This window comes from Myotis lucifugus, unplaced genomic scaffold, assembly GCF_000147115.1.
Source record: "Myotis lucifugus unplaced genomic scaffold, Myoluc2.0 scaffold_62, whole genome shotgun sequence".
NCBI lineage: Eukaryota > Metazoa > Chordata > Mammalia > Chiroptera > Vespertilionidae > Myotis > Myotis lucifugus.
This window is the reverse complement of record NW_005871110.1, coordinates 2,894,640-2,913,339: the sequence shown is the minus strand read 5'-3', so window position 1 is coordinate 2,913,339 and position 18,700 is coordinate 2,894,640. Positions and strand designations below refer to the sequence as shown.

The window sequence follows — 18,700 nt, the reverse complement described above, 5'->3', positions numbered from 1 at the left end:
AAAGAAAAATTGCCTTCCAGACTTTTGAACTGCCATAAAAATTCAAAACTATTATTAAAGTTATCACAAAGAATATTGACATGTGGCTTTAGAAGGAAACACGTTTTCCTTCAAGTGGTTTTAAAAGTTTTACTTAATTGTTTTGATTTTTGCTCTGTGGTAATTGAAAGAAGACGTACCAATGACACTAAGCAAGTTGTATATTAAAAATGAATAAATAACCCTGCCTGTTTTGCTCAATGGTTAGAACACGGGCCGCAAACCAAAGGGTCAAGGGTTTGATTCCAGGTCAGGGACAGGTACCCTGGTTACAGGTTTGTCCCGGCCCCAGTCAGGACATGTGCGGGAGGCAACCAATGGATGTGCCTTTCTCACATCAATGTTTTTCTTTCTCTCTCTCCCCCTCTTTTACCTCCCTTCACCTCTCTGTTGGAAAAAAATGAACAGAAAAAAATATCCTCAGGTGAGGATTTTATTTTTAAAGCAGAAATATTCTATGTCTACATAAAGTGTATTCAAGAGAATATTTTTTGAGAGGTTGGTTTCAGTAGGGAGGTTAACAGAGAAACCCAAATGGCAGTTATTTTTAATTAATATAATAAAATAATCTGCTTAACTTTTTAATGTAACCTTGATTATAAATGAACAAATAAAGCAAAATTTGTAGTCTTATGGTTTGATGTCATAGGGCATGTATATTAATATGGGATATTCTATTCTAAAATTCTTTTAGATAATTTGGTAAGTTAATTATATCTGATAAATTATTACAATCTGTTGTCTTATAATATCCATTCCAAATCTTGGAATACCATATTCCTGTGAACTTGTTTTAATTCCATAAACATCATTTTCTATATTTTAAAATAACAAAATATTTTGGTTAATTGGGCTTCCTTTCACTTTGTGTCATATTACTAGTATCATAAGTAAATTATTGAATACTCGGCAAAGAGTATTCAAAATTTTGATACTGCAAGTACATGGATTGGTAAAAGGTATGTGGAAAGGGTTTTGACAGTAGGCAGATGCTTGCTGCTTTGCCTCCCTTCCAGTCATGTAATGTAATTGAGGGTAAATTACATAATCTTTGACTGTTTACTCATTTGTAAATTGGAAAGAATAAAATCAAAGTAGGGTTCTTAGAATTAAGTGAGGTTAACATTTGTGAAAGTGCTTTAGATATTTTTTAAATTAAACAGAAAATAAACTTTGAATATTTGTCCATGATCAACAGATATAAATTTACTGCTTTCATAATTTCTCATGCTGTAAGTTAATATAACCATTTCTGTTTTAGTTATTAATGATATAAATAATAGCAAGTAATACCAAGTGGAAGTTTAAAGGAGAGATTCCTTAAATATTTGGATGGATATATAATGGCCAGTTGATTACTGTGGCAATAAGCTTCAAGGTAGAATTCTGAGGATGATGGAATACTTATCTGTAATATTCTGGGATCAAGCTACCAGGATTTAGCTATAGTGATTATGAAATGAATTAACATTATTTTCCAATTTTTATTTTTTTATCTTCACCCGAGGATGGTTTTTTTTTTTTTTTTTTGAGAAAAAGGGGAAGAGGAGAGAATCATTTTTTAAAAAAATATATTTTTATTGATTTCAGAGAGGAAGGGAGAAGGGAGTAAGAGATAGAAACATCTGTGGTAAGAGAGAATCCTTGATCGGCGATCAAGCCCACAACCTGGGCATGTGCCCTAACAGGAATCGAACTGTGAACTCCTGGTTCATGGGTTGATGCTCAACCACTGAGCCATGCTGGCCAGGTGAGAAACATTTTTTAACATTCATGTGCTTCATAAACTTGCTTTTCTAAAACTGGGAGCCATGAAATATGGTAAATAAAACAATTTAGAAAGATTGGTAGATTATTTTTATCGGGAAAACGTGAGAAAGGTGATATTATTCTAGAACAGCGATTTTCAACCAGTGCTGCAAGAATTTTTAAAACATGCCCTATTTTCAGGGGCACTGACTCTTTTCTCTTAGATTGTTAAAAAAAAAAAAAAAAAAATTGACAGCAGCCAACACACCAACACAACAATTACTGTCTGGTGTGACTTAATCAAAATTATTTTTTTTTTGCCAAATTGGCAAAAAATATATTTTTTTGGTGTGCTGAAGAATTTTAGTAATTAGTTTATGTATGCCATGAGATGAAAAAGGTTGAAAAGCTCTGTTCTAGAAGGTTGCTTTCAATGTATAGTAATATATTGACAAATTGATTAAGAAGACTGTGACAAAAAGACTTTAAAAGATGCTGAAACCGGTTTGGCTCAGTGGAGAGAGCGTCGGCCTGCGGACTGAAGGGTCCCGGGTTCGATTCCGGTCAAGGGCATGTACCTGGGTTGCGGGCACATCCCCAGTGGGAGATGTGCAGGAGGCAGCTGATCGATGTTTCTCTCCCATCGATGTTTCTAACTATCTATCTCTCTCCCTTCCTCTCTGTAAAAAATCAATAAAATATATTTTAAAAAAAAAGACTTTAAAAGAAACTGTAAAAGTTAAGTCCATAAGATAAATAAATAAGGAAAACATATAAGTAAAAAGTCTTCTCCTTGCCCTAGCCGGTTTAGCTCAGTGTATAGAGTGTAGGCCTGTGTCCAACCAAAGGGTCCTGATTCCCATTCTGGCCAAGGACACTGTACCTTGGTTGCAGGCTCCTCCCCAGCCAGGACCCTAGTCAGTGGCCTGGTCAGGACGCCTGCAGGAGGCAACCTATCTATGTGTTTCTCTCACATTGATGTTTTTCTCTCCCTTTCCCTCTCTCTTTCCCTCTCCTTAAAAATTGATGAAAAGAATATCCTCAGGTGAGAATTAACAGCAACAACAAATTCTGTCTCCTTGTTCTACTTATTTGTAATCCAAAGCATAGTCCCCACCTCAAGATTTACTTCTGCCTTTAGATTCACTGCTGACCTCAGGCTTGCTCACTGATTTCTACAGCTAGTCAATGCCTTTGATTCTGTTTTGCAAGAACTTGCTAAGGCTACTCAGGCTATTTGTAACAGAACATTGCTTCTAAAGCTTGCTTTTTAAAAAGTGAGGCTTAATTGCTATTGAAGTCAGTTTTGTTTTTATTTTAAATTACACAAATTAAGGATTGCAGTGAGTAAATGAATCCTATGTTTCAGCTTAATTCTGATTCATGTACATTAAAATCTTGCAGGTTTTTTATTTTTTCAGCGTGAATACATAAAATCTGTAACACTCTTGACTCTAAAATATTGATGTTTGTTTTATAGCAGGGAATCTAGTAGTTCTAAATAATTATAATAATTTAAAATTCTGCCTAAAACTTAAAATTTTAGCAATTATGTAAATCTGGAAAATTTTAGGTTTTATCATAGATTGTGTTAGGAAGAAAGAATGAGGGTATCCAAAACTGACTATACTAGTAGATTCAAAACTATGTTAGAAACATTTTAGAAATAACCATAGCCTTAATTTTATGTAGCAGAAAATACCAGGTAAAATGTTTGAAATATATTGATCATTTCTCCCAGTAGTACATGAAGACAGTTTTGTGGTAGGATGTGGTGTGACATTTCCTTTCTCTTTAACCCTAATCTTTTTCAAAGTGTCATATAAGCTATATTTGTCTCCCTGATTGGGTCTTCCCCTACACTGTTCTTGGGGGTTTTATTTTTTTTTAATCTTCACTCGAGGCACAGCTAAAGTTCTATATTAGTCACTTGCATTCTGTGAAAGATAATGAATAAATAGCATTTTTTAAAGCTATGATTTTTGTGTTTTATTTAAATATGTTTTTATTGATTTTAGAGAGGAAGGGAGAAGGAGGTAGATAGAAACATCAGTGATGAGGGAGAATCATTGATCGGCCTCCTAGCACACCCCCTACTGGAGATTGAGCCGAAAACCTGGGTATGTGCCCTGACTGGGAATCGAACTGTGAACTTCTGGTTCATAGGTCAACACTCATCCATTGAGCCAAATCAGCCAGGCTATTTATAGCATTTTTAATTTACAGATCCTTAGTTTCTCATGTCTGTGAGTCTGCCTGCCTTGTATCTGATTTTTAGCACTTTCACAGAATTGTTCAGGTCAATAAAAAAGGGGGAGGGGAGCATTCATTTGGCTCTTCGTTAGCATTAGCAACTCTTAATAATCTGTCTTTTTTTGAGTCTCTTTAAAAAGCTCACAAAGGGAATGATGACTACAGTTAACAGAAGTACCTATAACTTTCAGAGCACTATACATAGAGGGAGGACTTCAGTAACAATATGACTATCATAACCAGGCAATGTATTGGGATAATTTTCATGGGTTTTAATTTAGTAATTCTTGTCATCCAGTATTAGGCATAATTCAGAATTGGATGTTTTAAGGAAAGTGCTTGTGGTATTTTTTTAAATCTTATAAAAACATTAAGATGGAAAGAGGCAGATATTAGTAACTCTGCTTTATAGATGAGGGGAAATTGATAACACAGTAATTTGGACTTATATAAGGTCATTTCAGGAAATGGAGTTAATTATTAGTTTTTAATGGTATGCTTTTTGTGCTAGAAATGAATGCGTCATTTTTGAGAGGATATTGGTATGGTGTCTTACTTTTGGAAATTCAGCCTATTATTTTAACCTGTTGAATAAATAAAATATACATAAATGTTGAGCAAGTAAATTTTATATTCCTGTATCTTAAGTTGTAAATTTTCAATACAGGGTAACTGATGTTATACCTATCTACAGAATATGGCTGTGCTGTTTTAATAGCAGTTTGTGCCCCATTTCCCCCCAAAATATAAAGGCTTGGGAGCAATAGGCCATAGTAAACTTTGTATAAACTCAGCAGTGACATCCAGGTGATTGTGTGGTTTTCTAGATGAGTACCCATTTTCTTCTTGCCAGTTAAACGTCTAGAATAACAGTGACAAGAGCAATTGTAATAAAGGTTAGGTAGATGTTTAAAACTAGAGAAGACTTGAGTCTACAGATACCTAAAACCAGAATTCAAATGTTTGAATGACTAGACTATCATCTTAGGAAAGCGATTAGGTTTGTGTTTGACTCTAAGGAGTTAAGCTTGGATCTGTGTATGGAAGTTAAAGTAAGAAAGATTTTAAAAGAACTTGATAGCTGTCAGGGCTGTCTGGAAATAGTAATGGATTTCCTTGGGAAACAGAAAGTTTCCTGTGTTTTGTCTGTCATAGATCAGTCTATCACCTGGTGTGTATCAAGAGGATTCAAGCCTGAACTTTCTATGGTATTTTCTATTCTTAAAATGATGATGTTAACTAAGTGTGCAAAAGGAATTGCTAAAAAGCTTTTTTTACAAAAGGGAAGACTAGTCATGGGCAATTATTTTTTTCAAAATGACACATTTTATCTACCTTTTTGTGTGACACTTTTCACTGTAGTATTTCCTTTTGCTTTAAAGTAGCACTTTTGTATCTTTTCCAAGGAACATAGCTGATAACTTTAAAGGCCTTTACTTCACCTGTAGTGTTCACTAGGTACAAATGAAATCACATTATCTACCACAGTATTACTCCAAAAATTCAAAGTAGTCCCTAAAAGCAGTGATGACATGAGAAGGAAAAGTTTTACTTAGAAAAACTTTAAAGCAGAAGAGTGAAGTATGACCTACCTGCTTGATTAGGGATTCATCTTTTGTACTCTTCAGCCACTTTCGGCTCTTCCAAATTGCCAAATTATTTTTATTCATCAGATACAACTATCTTCATTTAGCTTCTTCTCTTCACTGGTTTCCATAATCTGCCAGTCCATTTTTAAGAAGGCCGCCAATTGACAGTGCTGCTTTGTTGTTCTTCCCAGCTCTACCCTAGGGCTCCTGTTGCTGATCTCAAATGGAGGAGCAGCAGAGGTGCTTTAAGAGAGAGAGAACACAATGTCAGAGAGTCCAGCAGGGTACCAACAGTTTGTGGGCAACAACGTAACTGTGTGATTCACATCTCTAATGAGAGAACTTGTTATTTCTCTCTAGATCCACCTTGTTATAAGGATAATATCATCAATAACGTAATTTTAGCCGAAACCGGTTTGGCTCAGTGGATAGAGCGTCGGCCTGTGGACTGAAGGGTCCCAGGTTCGATTCCGGTCAAGGGCATGTACCTGGGTTGCGGACACATCCCCAGTGGGAGATGTGCAGGAGGCAGCTGATCGATGTTTCTCTCTCATCGATGTTTCTAACTCTCTATCTCTCTCCCTTCCTCTCTGTAAAAAATCAATAAAATATATTTAAAAAAAATAACGTAATTTTAATTGCCTGGATGCTTTGACACTGGCTTGAAAACTTTTAGCATTGAAGTTACTGGTCAGCTGTATTTGAGTAGAACAAAACTAATAACATTTAAATCAAGATACTAGATAATGACTTGTCATTTAAAGCTAACATTTTAGGCATTATGGGAAGAATGGTAACTCAACTATGTATATTTATATTGTCACTAAAATATTCAGCTTGATTCTTTTGCTGACAACCTTAAATGACCTGATGCTGGTTCATTTGTATATTGTTTCTAACAGTGAAACCCTTTAAAAAGATGACTTGTATAAGGCCATACTTGAAGTTAAAAACAGATGAATAGATTTCAGATTTTGCCTTTAGGACATGACATGGTTGTCAAGGAGCAAATTTTACCATGGATTAATTTATTTTGGTGTTCTGTTATTATTTAATTACTAATGAATTATTACTTAAGAACTTGTGTTTTTTCATACATTTAAATCAAGGAATTTTTTTTCCATCTTTAGAACATGTAGGAGGGAAATTTGGTAACATTAATGTTATAAGAGCATAACATGGACCTTCCTTTTAATCTGTAATTCTAGGAGGACATAGACAGCCTAAACCCAGTTCTCAGGGACAATCCACAACTTCAGGAAGAAGTGAAAATTTGGGTAAAGGAACAAAAGGTTCAGGAGATTTTTATGCAAGGTAACTATTTTAAAGTTTTGTATTTCTCTGTGTGGAAGTTTTGTTTTGTTTCATTTTATTATTATTTTTTTAAATATATTTTTATTGATTTCAGAGAGGAAGGGATAGGGAGAGAGAGATAGAAACATCAATGATGAGAGAGAATCCTGGATCAGTTGCCTCCTGCACACTCCTCACTGGGGATCAAGCCCGTGCAACCTGGGCATGTTCCCTGACCGGGAATCGAACTGATGACCTGGTTTACAGGTCAACGCTCAACCACTGAGCCACGCCAGCTGGGTTTGTTTTGTTTTTAAACTGAACATTTTCTCATGTTAGGTTTTGGTTGTTTCAATTATGTGCAATATAAATAGAAAGCCTAGTCTCATATTTTGAGTTATATACAGTCCAGGAAAAATAATAGCAAAATCATAATAATTTTAATAGAAAGTTGATAATTTCTTTTTTAGTCCAGTTAACCAATTTGAGATAGCTGCCTGGCATGAAATTATCGCCACACAGATGTTTTGTTGATAGGAAAAATTTCCATATTTACAGAATGCTTTAGGTGTGTCCTTCCTGGAAAAGGAAGCATTGTTTGCAGTAGAGGGTTGCCCAAAGCCACAATTGATTTCCTTTGAAGAATGCTGTTGGTATCTGATAAAAGTGGTCTATTTCAGTTTGCCTTCCTCAGTGATTACTACAATACTAGTCTTAGTTTTTTCTTTCTTTTTTTCCCCCTAGAAACAAGTTTGTCTACAACATGTGACTTTTAAATCAGTGGGGTTTTATAATTCTTAGTGATTTCTTTTTCTGTCAGTAAAATCATTATGTAAATGTAAAGCTTTTTGTGTAATTAAATTAAAATAGGGACAACGTGACATGAAGTATTGATATTAGGTCTAATTTTTATAAAAAGGAATTTTGTGGTCAAATTTCCATATTTATCTCAGTTCTCAACTTCCATGCCATTTAAGTATTAAGAGAGATAATCCCAAAGTTGTGGCTGTTTTGCTTTGTGTAGGTATGGCAACAGATCATCTGCTTACTAAATTCTTAAGCTAAATACTTTTTAAACTTTTAATATGAATAATTTGAAACATAAACAGTATTATAATATTTCAGTGAACTTCTATGTTCTTATATCCAAGCCCCAGGAATTATAAAACCATGGGAGATTCTGTCACATCCATACTCCTGTTTACTTCTATAAAATTTCAGACATCACCACGTCCTATCTGTTTTTAAAGACATCACATCATTATTATACTGGGGAAAAAAGCTTCCTTAATATCAAGTACTGAATACTTGGGTTAAAATTTCCATTCGTCTCATAAGTGTCTTAAATTATTTTTAACAGGATTGATTGAAAATCAGGGGATCAAAAAAAGTCCACAAATTGATTGGTTGTTATGTCCTGTCTTACCTTTTTTCTTCTAATTAATTCAATGGAGAAACCAGGTTAATATTTTTTAATAACCTTTCTTCCTTATCATGTTGTTAGAGGTGAAAATATTAAGGCAGTGCCCTGGCCAGTGCGGCTTAGTTAGTTGAGCCTTATCCCTTGCACCAAAAGATTGCTGGTTTGATTCCTGGTCAGGGTACATAATACAGGTCAATGTTTCTCTCTCACATTGATGATTCTCTCTCTCCCCCTTCCTCTTGCTCTTAAATCAATTTTTAAAACATAATATTTATAAAAAATAAAAAGTGAGGCTAACTCAAAATTGTTTGGTTGTGGGAACAAGTAGTTAAGATGGTGTGCTAATGGGAATTGAAAATTGGTCATTATTTAGAGTTATTCTAAAGTGCACTGGTACCTGTGAATTGGAGAAATTTTTATCTCCATTATACAGGTTCAGGATGAAGCAAAAGTAGGTTTACAGTTGTCCATAAGGAAAATAATACAATTTATACTAATAATAGCCTAGGTGGCATCACGCCCTCACGCCGGCACAAGATGGCCGCACACACAGCGTAGCCTGGCGGCCACTCTGTGCAATGAGGCCTGGGAGTCCCGCGGCTCTGCGTGGCGAGGAGGAGGCTGGTCGTGGCGTCTCCATCGCCTCACGCAGAGGAGATGGGTTGCAGCAGGGGAGGGCAGTTGTGGGTCATCAGTCCAGCAGGGGAGGGCAGTTGGGGGCCATCAGGCCGGCAGGGGAGCAGTTAGGGGCCATCAGGCCGGCAGGGGAGCAGTTAGGCATAGATCCGGCTGTGAGGGGAGTGGTTAGGGGGCAATCAGGCTGGCAGGCAGAGCAGGCGGGCAGGCAAGCGGTTAGGAGCTAGCGGTCCCAGATTGTGAGAGGGATGTCCTAATGCCAGTGAGAGGGATGTCCTAATGCCAGTCACGTGGCGGGATCAGGCCTAAACTGGCAGTCGGACATCCCTCAAGGTGTCCCAGATTGGAGAGGGTGCAGGCCTGGCTGAGGGACAACCCTCCTCCTCCCACCCCACCCCACCCCACCCCCACCCCCGTACACAAATTTTGTGCACTGGGCCTCTAGTAATTAATAAATAACAATTTGGATTTCATATGCTCACAATATAACCTACTTTTGCCCCACCCTGTATATTTTGTGGATTGACTTGTTTTAATAAGCCTACTTATATATAGACATGGTATATTTATATGTAGATAACCTTTTTAAGAAGTGAATTTAATCCAAAAGTATGCCATATTTCTTTATAGAGCATTTTAGCGCCATATTTATAAATTCACTAGACAATCTCTACATGTTTTATGATTTTTGGCACGTTTTCCTAGCTATCACAGAGAAATCAAAATTTATAGTTTCTTATAGTAAAGTATGGTAACTAGGAGACTGAGGCAATAAGTTCCACATTACCCTTTCCATTTTAGCCATGTAGTTAATGTACCCCAACCTTGTTAAGTAGCTTTGTAACCTTACTACTTTCTAGACCACTATAACTTTACATTTTGTACAATCCTCTTATTAACTTACGATCCCAGAGACATTCTTTCTGACTTAGTTACTTAATTTCCATTGAGTTAGAAAGTATTTGTGTCTAGGAGAGTGTGTTTAATGATAACTTGATAATGATCTGTCTTTTATATATACTTACTTATATCCAAGTGAGTATTACCCATTTGTGTCATAACTCATGTTTCTCCTAAAAGATAGTTTTTAAATGAAAATGTCTCCATTTAAGATATCCCTATTTCTTGGGTTATTCTTTATTTTTATTTGTGTGTTTTTTTGTTTTTTTTGTTTTTTGGTTTTTTGGTTTTTTTTAGGTCCTTATTCCTTAAATGGATACAGAGTGAGAGTATATAGACAAGACTCTGCCACCCAGTGGTTTACTGGCATAATTACTCATCATGATCTCTTCACTCGCACCATGATCGTTATGAATGATCAGGTAAATAGTACAACTAATATTTTTGGAAACAGATATATACAATTCAAATTTTCATTGTTCCCCAAAAATGGATCAATAGGCTGACACTATGTAATTTTCATCTGTTATTTTAGTCATATAATCCCAATAAGTTTAAATATATTGATGTTACATAGAGGTCTCTTTAGGTCACAGGGAGATAATGATGCCAAATTTATTTCAACACTGATAAAATCAGTCTGTTAAATAGAGACATCAGACTCTTTTAATTGATTAGTGTGGGGTGTTTTTTAATGCTTAGGTCAGCAAAATATTTTGTAAAGTCAGCTTTCCCGTCTCTCCAGGAATAAAAATATTTCCCAAATGTTTTCTTTTCCATTATGAAAACTTTTAATATATGCTGTAGTTCTTTTCACATTAAATTTCAGAGTTGGTATGCTCCCTTAAGTTTTATGGTGAGTATTAAGGATACAAATTTCAAATGGAATTTTTAAATAGCAGTCTGCTGAAGAATCTCAGAGGGGAAGGCTAGAGTGGGTGGGAAGAGATCAACCAAAGAACTTGTATGCATGTATGAATAACCAATGGACACAGACAATAAAGTGGTAAAGAAGGAGGAGTGGAGGGGAGAGAGGGGCGGGATTTAGAAGGGGTCAGTGGGGGGGGGGGACATATGTAATACTTTCAACAATAAATATTTTAAATAAATAAGTGAATAGTCTGAAAGTCTTAATTTCAAATCTTTTAAAGCTGTAGTTTATTTTCTTGAAAAAAATAGATATTTACACCATCTTACCTGTATGAGTTGTAGAGAGTAACTGAATTAATGAGAGGCCCTTTATAAACAATTTGAATGCTTTGGTTAAAATTTTGTGAAAATACTATTATTTAAATGGTATTTTTTTCCTGTAAAGGTGATGAACTTTCACCTCTCAGTGAAGAACAAAATTGCCTTTAGGTTTTTAAAAAATTATTTCTTTAACCTCTCTTTTAAAATTTATATTTATTTATTTATTTACACCTTTGTCCTTTTCCTCTAAGCTCTATCTTCTTAATTTTATTTTATACCTTTTTTTTGAAAATTATTTTATGACTTGGCATCATACTCATTTGTTTTTCAAGGTATACTTGCAATAGATATATTTGCTTTTTAATTCTTGGCTAGCAGATACAATAGTAGATCTCAGAAGAAAGTTGAAGTAATTTTCTCTATGATGATTAAAATTAGCTTATTGTAAGTATAGCAGTATCTTATAAATTAAGAATTCAAACTGATTTCTAGACATTTCTATTCATTGATGAATGTGCCTAAATAACACATTGGCTAGCTGACTGGATTTAATTTTTGTTCTTTTTTTGTGTCATGGATTAGGTACTAGAACCACAGAATGTCGATCCTTCTATGGTTCAAATGACCTTTCTAGATGATGTTGTTCACTCTTTGTTAAAAGGTGAAAATATTGGCATTACATCACGACGAAGGTCTCGTGCTAGTCAAAATAGCAACGCTGTTCACGTATGTATGTTGTTAGTTCTGGATTATTGTAAAAAATTTTCCCTTAGATTACTTAGGATCAGGTAGTAAACAAATCATTGTTAATTGGTGTATTTTTTTTTTAGGGTCATTATACACGTGCCCAGGCAAATAGTCCTAGACCAACAATGAACTCACAAGCTGCTGTACCAAAACAAAATACACACCAGCAACAAAGAAATATTCGTTCAAATAAGAGGAAGGGCTCAGATAGCAGCATACCAGATGAAGAGAAGATGAAGGAGGAAAAATATGATTATATAGGGCGAGGAGGTAGGAGGACCTGCTTTTTTTTTTTTTTTTTTTTTTTTTTTTTTTTTTAGGGAATGAGAACAAGTAAAAATACATTTAAAGTATACTTATTTAATATCAGTATAAAAAATAAAACCTCTTTTTTTTTAATCTTGCAGAAAATCCTAAAGGTAAAAACAAACAGTTGGTGAACAAAAGAAGGAAACCTGAGGAGGATGAAAAGAAGCTAAATATGAAAAGACTACGAACCGACAATGTTTCAGACTTTTCTGAAAACAGTGACTCAGAAAATCCAAATAAGAGGATAATAAATAATTCCTTAGAGCAGAAACCAGAGAATGAGTTGAAAAATAAAAACACTTCGAAGATAAATGGAGAAGAAGGAAAATTCCAAAATAATGAGAAAACAGGAGAGGAGACACTCATAGATAGCCAGCCTCCCTGGGATCAAATACAAGGAGATAAAAAACATGAAGAAGTGGAGAAGCAGAAGTTTGTTGACTCTCAGCTTCAAGAAAAAATGATTATCCATTCATCAGAACAGACCACACTTTCTGATCATAATCCTAATGATTTACTTCTTCAGGAAAATACGGAAAAAACACATACAGTGGAATTGCCAAAGGAGCAGTTTGTATCCAGACCATCCACACCAAAATGTGTTATTGATATTACAAATGACACTAATTCTGAAAAGGTGGTTCAGGAAAATTCAAATACCTTTGGCCTTCAGACACTTCAGAAAATGGATTCTAATGTTAGTGATTCAAAACATTCTATTGTAAATGCAAAATATTTGGAAGCATCAAAACAAGATTCTGACCATAGCTGGATCAGTGATATAGTTAAAGTAGATTTAACCCAATCAAATGTTAAGAATGCTCCTTCAGGAAATGATCATTTGAATATGGAAAAAGAAAAAAATCAGTATGCTTCTTACACGTCTTCTGTAAGTTCAGGTTCTGTGATGGATGATAAGCTGCGTAAGCGAAGTCCGCCTCCAGAGATTATAAAATCTAAACTTAATGCTTCAGTAGATGGTCACAAGACAAAATCCAATCCCTCACCTGAAGTTGTTAAACCTAAAATTACCCATTCTCCTGATTCTGTTAAGTCTAAGGCTACTTATGTCAACAGCCATACCGCTGGTGAAAGAAGACTGGCAAATAAGATAGAACATGAGTTATCAAGATGCAGTTTTCATCCAGTTCCTACTCGAGGCAGTACATTGGAAACTACGAAGAGCCCTCTTATTATTGATAAAAATGAGCATTTCACAGTTTATAGAGATCCTGCACTTATTGGCTCAGAAACAGGAGCGAATCACATTTCACCTTTCTTAAACCAGCATCCTTTTTCTCTTCATTCTTCATCTCATAGAACCTGTTTAAATCCAGGTACCCATCACCCTGCCTTAACTCCTGCAACCCACTTATTGGCCGGATCATCCAGTCAAACTCCATTGCCTACCATTAACTCTCACCCTCTGACTAGTGGTCCACATCATTCTGTTCATCACCCTCATTTACTACCTGCTGTGTTACCTGGAGTGCCTACTGCTTCCTTACTTGGTGGCCACCCACGATTAGAGACTGCTCATGCCAGCAGCTTGAGCCACTTAGCACTAGCACACCAACAACAGCAACAATTGTTACAGCACCAGTCACCTCATCTTCTTGGACAAGCCCATCCTTCTGCTTCGTATAGTCAGCTTGGTCTTTATCCAATTATTTGGCAATATCCAAATGGAACACATGCATACTCAGGACTTGGTCTGCCTTCTTCCAAGTGGGTTCACCCAGAAAATGCAGTTAATGCTGAATCTTCATTAAGAAGGGTAAGTTATATTGTAGTTAGCCACATATCCATATACATACTAATCTACATATGTACAAGTGCTTTTTAAATAGTTCATTAATTTTCTAGATTTCTTTATATAATGTATTAACATTTTTAAAGTTATTTTTCTAATTATAATGAAACTTTCCAATTACAGTAACTTTAGAGCCATGAAATCTGAAATCTCAAAGCCTATTTGTTTTTTAAGCCAATTTAAAGTAAAACTTCTTAGATTGTTTCTTTTTTTATTTTATTTTATTGATTTTTTACAGAGAGGAAGGGAGAGGGATAGAGAGTTAGAAACATCAATGAGAGAGAAACATCGATCAGCTGCCTCCTGCACGCTCCCTACTGGGGATGTGCCCGCAACCAAAGTACATGCCCTTGACCGGAATCGAACCTGGGACCCTTGAGTCCGCAGGCCAATGCTCTATCCATTGAGCCAAACCGGTTAGGGCAGATTGTTTCTAATATACGTATTATGAAGACTATCTTCAATAATTAATTATGGTATATATCCATAATTGTTTGACTAAGCTAAATTCCTATAAGTGGAGTTTCTGGATTAAAAATTATATATAGTTGTTAGGATTTTTATATATATTATCCAATTATTCTTAAAAGACAAATTGTTCTATTCCCTAGCTGTATGCATTATGTTGATGCTATATTACAAGTTATGACTCTAATTTCCTTGTTCTCTAAAGGGAGCCAAAGTTAAAGGGTCCTTATATTTAGCAGTAAAGTTGGGGCTTAGATTCTTTCTACCTAATAGAGTATTGCAGAAGATAATAGTATAATGATTTTATTCTTTCATGGACTATGTGGTTTCTCTATCCAAATTCATTTTTATACTAAGAAATTGTTGAGGGCATTACCAGCCCCAATGTAAAAAATGGGGGAGTGGGAGTCCCTGTTAAATTTCAGGAGACAACTAGTCCTTGGGGCAGCCCAGGATGCTCTTCAGCAATACTCCAGAATTTCTTTTAACTCTTTCTCTCTAGCTACCTTCCTCTGTACTTACTTTGTGGTAAAAAGACAACATTAAATTTACCAACCTAGCCATTAACAACAGTGTACAGTAGTACTATTAAGTATATTCACATTATTGTGCAACAGACCTCTATAATTTTTTCATCTTGCAAAACTGAAATTCTATACCCATTAAACATTAATTTTCCTCCCCTTCACTGTCCCCCCAGTCCTTTGCAACTACTTTTCTACTCTCTGTTTCTATGATTTGGACTGCTTTAGATAGATGCTTCATTTGATTGGAATCATGCAGTATTTGACCTTTTGTGGCTTCTTTTTTCACATAGCGTAATCTTAAAGTTAGTTCATCCATGTTGTTAGCATGTAACAGGATTTCCCTTTTTAAGCTGCATTAAATTTTTTTTTTAATCCTCCCAAGGACATTGTTCCACTGATTTTTTTTTTTTTAAAGAGAGAGTGGAAGAGGTAGGGAAAGACAGAGAGAGAGAGGAACATTGATGTGAGAGAAACACATCGATTGGTTGCCTCCTGCACGTGCCCTGACCAGGACCCTGGGCTAGGGAAGAGCCTGCAACCAAGGTATGTGCCCTTGACTGGAATTGAACCCGGGATCCTTTGGTCCACAGGTTGACGCTCTATCCACTGAGCCAAACTAGCTAGGGTTCTATTTTATTTTTATACCACAGTTTTATACCATATGTCCACGGATTTTTGGGTTACTTCCACTCCTTGGTTATTATGAATAATGCTGCACTGGACATGGGTATTTTTGACACCTTTCTCAAGTTCACCAAAATCCACAATAGATATGTTAGGGTGGGAATTTGGAAGACAACAATAGTGCCCTTCTTTACTTTAGGGATAATACTGCTTACATAGAGCCATGTCAACACCAGTAGGTCCAAATATAGTGTTCCTCTTGCCAAAAGTTTGTTATAGGAACTGTAAATTCTGGATAGCAATGATGACATTAGCCTGTGGCCATGAGTCCTTTCTTTTTTTTTCTTTTTCTTTTTCTTTTTTGCAAATCACAGGAGAGTTTATTGGGTCCTTGATGGAGGCAGGTATCATGTGCTTAGCCAAACCTAGCTGCCAGGAGTTGGTTTTCATGGCATGCTCCTCACTGCAGCATGTTTCTTTAACAAGCCTCTCTCAATTCAAATCACCTCTTCACGCACCTTGCCCATCCCATTATAAGTAACATGCTCTCAGTTACAACCTTTGCCACCAATCTGGAGGTGCTGGTGTTCAGTGTTCTCGTCCGTGGCAGTTATATGCACCCGTGGCCATTTAGATGAAGAACACCAGTAAATGTTAGGTGCTTACAGATTCTCGACAATAAAGGCCCTCGTTAGAATCATTGTTGTCTCCAATAGCTGTCTTGTCTCCTATCTCTGCACAGCTAAATGTCTCAAGTGACTTATGGTCTTTGGCCACAAATCCTTTCTTAATCCCCTAAGTTATGATAGTTGACAGTGGTGGTAAGGGGAATCAAGATAAGCAGTGCAAATTATAGTTCTAACAGTTTCAAAGGATATTTCTTGTGGTTTATTCCCATTATAAACATCAGCTCCTTTTAGCTCCAGTTTTATATGAGCTTCAGCCTTTAATGAAGTTACCAGTGAACTGCACAGTTTATTCTTCAACATCCCTATATTTGATACTGGCAGGATCTCAATTCTAAAAGTATTGTACTTACATTGATCTTAAGTTTCCCATTCCTATTCCATTGAACTTGGAGTAGGTGGAATCTTTGTAGAATGCGTACATTACTTAGTCAAACTCAATGAAGAGTCATTAATCACTTCAGTATACTGTTTGCCAGCCCTGGCAGGGTGCATGCTTGAGGCAACCAGTCGATGTGTCTCCGTCACATTGATGTTTCTCTCCTCTCACTTTTCTCCCTCCTTCCCTCCCTCCCTAAAAAAAAGTCAATGGAAAAAATATCTTCACTCTTTGAGTGAGGATTAACTATATATATTTACCAGAATTGAAAGCAGCCCTGATGACCCAAGTGCCCAATACATCCACATTTTTTACACTGACCCTTTACTCTCATATGCCTTGAATGTAGCTGCAACTGATTGGGTAGAAGAACCAAGAGATTATTCTCCCATAACTTCCAAACCCTTGAAAACAAATATGTGTAACTGTTTAGAAATGGCTTGTGTAGGAGCATCTCTCTCAGTGTGTGTACTAGAAAAATTAGCACCAATGTTTGTAAGGGCATAAAATGTTTTATTAACTGGTCATAAACTTGTTATATTAAAAATGAGCATATCAGATTTTCATTTATTATGTAAAACATTTTGAGCAAAAGTGAAGATATCTTAAACCTAGTATTATAAATTAAAGTGGAGAAACAATTAGGTAATACATTTTAATGTTATTTTATAGTAAAAAACTTATCATTTCCATAATTGATTGCAACTTGAGATTTCTGAATCTTGGAGAACTGCGGCCTTTAAACATTTGAATAATTATGTGCATGAGGTTTATGATTTATAATTATACTAGAGACCCAGTGCACGAATTCGTGCACAGGTGGGGTCCCTCTGGGTGGCCTGTGGAGATCAGGCCCCAGCTCACACCCCCAGCCTAGAAGCCCTGCAGCCCCGCCTGGCACCCTGCCTTGGCCTGGCGCCGCCCCCTCAACTGCTCCACCATCCCGCCTGTGGGGTGATCGATCAGGGGCAGGCCCCCCGCCAGGCTCCTTCAGTGCCTGGGAGCTGGGATGATCAGTTGGGGCCGGGATCGGGGCCAGGACCACCGCTGGTCACCATCTGTGGGGTGATCAGGCCTCCGCTCGCACCCGCATTGGCCTGGCGCCGCCCACTCATCTGCTCCATCATCCGGCCGCGGTCCTGGTCTCGTCAGGGCCCATTCAGGCCGGCAGTGCCTCCACTGCCACCTGCTGCCAGCGCCGCGTCACCGACGCCCGCCATGTTCCCCGCCATCCCCTGGTAGTCAGCGCAAATCATAGTGAGTGGTCAAACGACTGCCTGAGGGGACAATTTGCATATTAGGCTTTTATTATATAGGATAATATTTTTTTTAAATATTTTATTGATTTTTACAGAGAGGAAAGGAGAGTGATAGAGAGTTAGAAACATAGATGAGAGAGGAACATCGATCAGCTGCCTCCAGCACACCCCCTCCTGGGGATGTGCCCACAACCAAGGTACATGTCCCTGACTGGAATCGAACCTGGGACCCTTCAGTCCGCAGGCTGACGCTCTATCCACTGAGCCAAACAAGTTAGGGCTAGGATAATATTTTTTAATCGAAGTAATTTGACAGCAGTATATCTTTGGCATTATATTATATTGCTTTTGCATTATCATTTAGAGATGTAAAATTTATTCCCTCTATTAAAATCAAAGGATTGTATTTTCCCAGTATCTTGACTCAACAAATCATGTTCTGGAAGAAATGCCAATGAGTTATAGTATAAAAACAATTTCTAAGTACAGTGGGGCCTTGACTTACGAGTGTCCCGACTAACAAGTTTTTTGAGATACCAGCTGTCTCTCGGCCGATTTTTTGCATTGAGTTGACAGAGTAATTTGAATTAATGAGCTCCTTAACAAGCTTGGTCTCGGAACGAATTAAACTCATAAGTCAAGGCCCCACTGTATATCTTTTGATAGTTGTAACTCTTAACATAGAGATCAATGTCACCACATATTCAGTATGAGAAAGGCAGCATATTGACATACAAAAAATAATTTTTTTAATAAGTCTTTATTGTTCAGATTATTACAGTTTCCTCTTTTCCCCCAATAGGTCCCTCACCCGG

General features: G+C 36.6%; 1 protein-coding gene across 7 annotated transcripts in view; it reads left to right on the top strand.

The window, feature by feature from the left end:
* JMJD1C (jumonji domain containing 1C) overlaps nt 1-18,700 on the top strand; it is a 172,418-nt gene that overhangs the window by 106,752 nt on the left and 46,966 nt on the right. For 4 of the 7 annotated variants that reach the window (XM_023754618.1, XM_023754616.1, XM_006089717.3 and 1 more), the window contains 5 exons: nt 6,839-6,944; nt 10,180-10,304; nt 11,656-11,799; nt 11,904-12,090; nt 12,228-13,906. In XM_023754618.1, coding sequence (XP_023610386.1) covers nt 6,839-6,944; nt 10,180-10,304; nt 11,656-11,799; nt 11,904-12,090; nt 12,228-13,906 — 2,241 coding nt within the window. Of the gene's footprint in view, nt 1-6,838; nt 6,945-10,179; nt 10,305-11,655; nt 11,804-11,903; nt 12,091-12,227; nt 13,907-18,700 lie in introns of all 7 variants that reach the window. The other 3 variants (XM_023754620.1, XM_023754619.1, XM_006089721.3) reach the window with 2 other exon arrangements.